Genomic DNA, 2154 nt, shown 5'->3' with positions numbered 1-2154 from the left:
ATTAAAGTTATTTAACGTTAATATTATGGTTTTTTTACTAATGTTTTTAATCCAATTTAATCTTTCTAATTAATGCTCAATACAATACCAAAATGAATAAAATATTTTAAAATTATCAAATCATTTGTAATATTTCCTGCAAGTTTCATCTTCATAAAAAGTATTTTAAGCCTTATTACAACTAGAGATGGGCCGAACAGTTCGCCGGCGAACGGTTCCCCGCGAACTTCGGCGGTTAGCGTTTGCGAACTTTTGTGAACTTTTGCGGAAGTTCGGTTCACCCCATAATGCACCCTGAGGTGTCAACTTTGACCCTCTACATCACAGTCAGGCTACAATTAGGCTACACTAGCCCCTGGAGCCACTCCCCCCCCCTAATAAAAGGCAGGCAGCGGCCATTACGCTCACTCGTGTGCCTGAGTTATTGAGAGTAGGGCTAGCCGACTGTCTCTCATAGGGAAAGATTAGTTAGGCTTAGCTTGTTCCTGGCTGCATACCTGTTCTGTGAACCCACCACTGCATATCTGTACTGTGAACCCACCACTGCATACCTGTTAAGTGAACCCGCCACTGCATACATGTTCTGTGAACCCACCACTGCATACCTGTTCAGTGAACCCACCACTGAGTACCTGTTCAGTGAACCCACCACTGAGTACCTGTTCTGTGAACTCACCACTGCGTACCTGTTCTGTGATCCCACCACTGCGTACCTGTTCAGTGAACCCAACACTGCATACCTGTTCAGTGAACCTGCCACTGAATACGTGTACTGTTCAGTGAACCTGCCACTGCATACCTATTCTGTTCAGTGAACCCGCCACTGTTCAAAACATTTCCCACACTCATCACATGAATACGGCTTCTCACCAGTGTGAGATCTCTCATGTCTGATAAGGTTTCCATTCTCTCCAAAACATTTCCCACACTCAGCACATGAATAGGGCTTCTCACCAGTTTGAGATCTCTCGTGTATGACAAGGTTTGCTTTCTGTCTAAAACATTTCCCACACTCAGCACATTTAAAAGGGCTTCTCACCAGTGTGAGATCTCTCATCTTTGACAAGGCTTCCTTTCTCTCCAAAACATTTCCCACACTCAGCACATGAATAGGGCTTCTCACCTGTGCGAGAATTTGCATGTTTGACAAGACTTCCTCTCTCCCCAAAACAGTTCCCACACTCAGCACAAGAAAAGGGCTTCTCACCAGTGTGTGTTCTCTCATGTCTGACAAGGTGTCCTTTCTGCCCAAAACATTTCCCACACTCAGCACATGAAAAAGGCTTCTCACCTGTGTGAGATCTCTCATGTATGACAAGACTTCCTCTCTCCCCAAAACATTTCCCACACTCAGCACAAGAAAAGGGCTTCTCACCAGTGTGTGTTCTCTCTTGTCTGACAAGGTGTCCTTTCTGCCCAAAACATTTCCCACACTCAGCACATGAAAAAGGCTTCTCACCTGTGTGAGATCTCTCATGTATGACAAGACTTCCTCTCTCCCCAAAACATTTCCCACACTCAGCACACGAAAATGGCTTTTCACCAGTGTGAGATCTCTCATGCCTTACAAGATGTGATTTCCATACAAAACATTTCCCACATGTGGAACAGGAATGAGACCCTCCAGCAGGGGGAGAGCTGTGCTGGGTATGGGGCCCTTCAGGGTTAGAGTGGTGAGTGGAGTCTGGGAGAATATTTGGGGTAACCAGGATATCTGCAGGATACTCTTGTCCAATGAGATCCTCATCCGTTGTACAGTCTGTGGATACAGAGAGACGAGTCTCTGAGAGGTTCCTGATGCCGGGAGTCCACCCTATTTTGCTCTCTGTAACAGATTCCTACTCTTTATTTGTCCTCATCATGTCACCCTCCTCCACAGACTGCTGATCACTCCTCACATACATCTCTTCACAAAACAGGTATGCAGTGGCGGGTTCACTGAACAGAACAGGTATTCAGTGGCGGTTTCACTGAACAGTACAGGTATGCAGTGGTGGGTTCAACTGTTTTGTTCATTGAACCCACCACTGCATACCTGTACTGTTCAGTGAACCTGACACTGCATACCTGTACTGTTCAGTGAACCCGCCACTGCATACCTGTTCTGTTCAGTGAACCCGCCACTGCATACCTGTACTGTTCAGTGAACCCGCC

At 46.1% G+C, this 2154-nt stretch overlaps 1 protein-coding gene across 1 annotated transcript; it reads right to left on the bottom strand.

Annotated features, from left to right (window-relative positions):
* Positions 1–1022: 1022 nt before the first annotated feature.
* LOC137543651 (oocyte zinc finger protein XlCOF22-like) lies at positions 1023–1904 on the bottom strand. Its single transcript, XM_068264773.1, has 3 exons — positions 1843–1904; positions 1292–1563; positions 1023–1240 (listed from the first exon to the last, which is right to left on the bottom strand). The coding sequence occupies exons 1-3, from the start codon at positions 1902–1904 to the stop codon at positions 1023–1025; spliced, it is 552 nt and encodes a 183-aa protein (XP_068120874.1).
* Between the last annotated feature and the right edge of the window lie 250 nt (positions 1905–2154).

The sequence above is a fragment of the Hyperolius riggenbachi genome, unplaced genomic scaffold (genome assembly GCF_040937935.1).
Source record: "Hyperolius riggenbachi isolate aHypRig1 unplaced genomic scaffold, aHypRig1.pri scaffold_141, whole genome shotgun sequence".
NCBI classification, from domain to species: domain Eukaryota; kingdom Metazoa; phylum Chordata; class Amphibia; order Anura; family Hyperoliidae; genus Hyperolius; species Hyperolius riggenbachi.
Note: the sequence above shows the minus strand (reverse complement) of the source record. Positions and strands in the feature narration are given on the sequence as shown.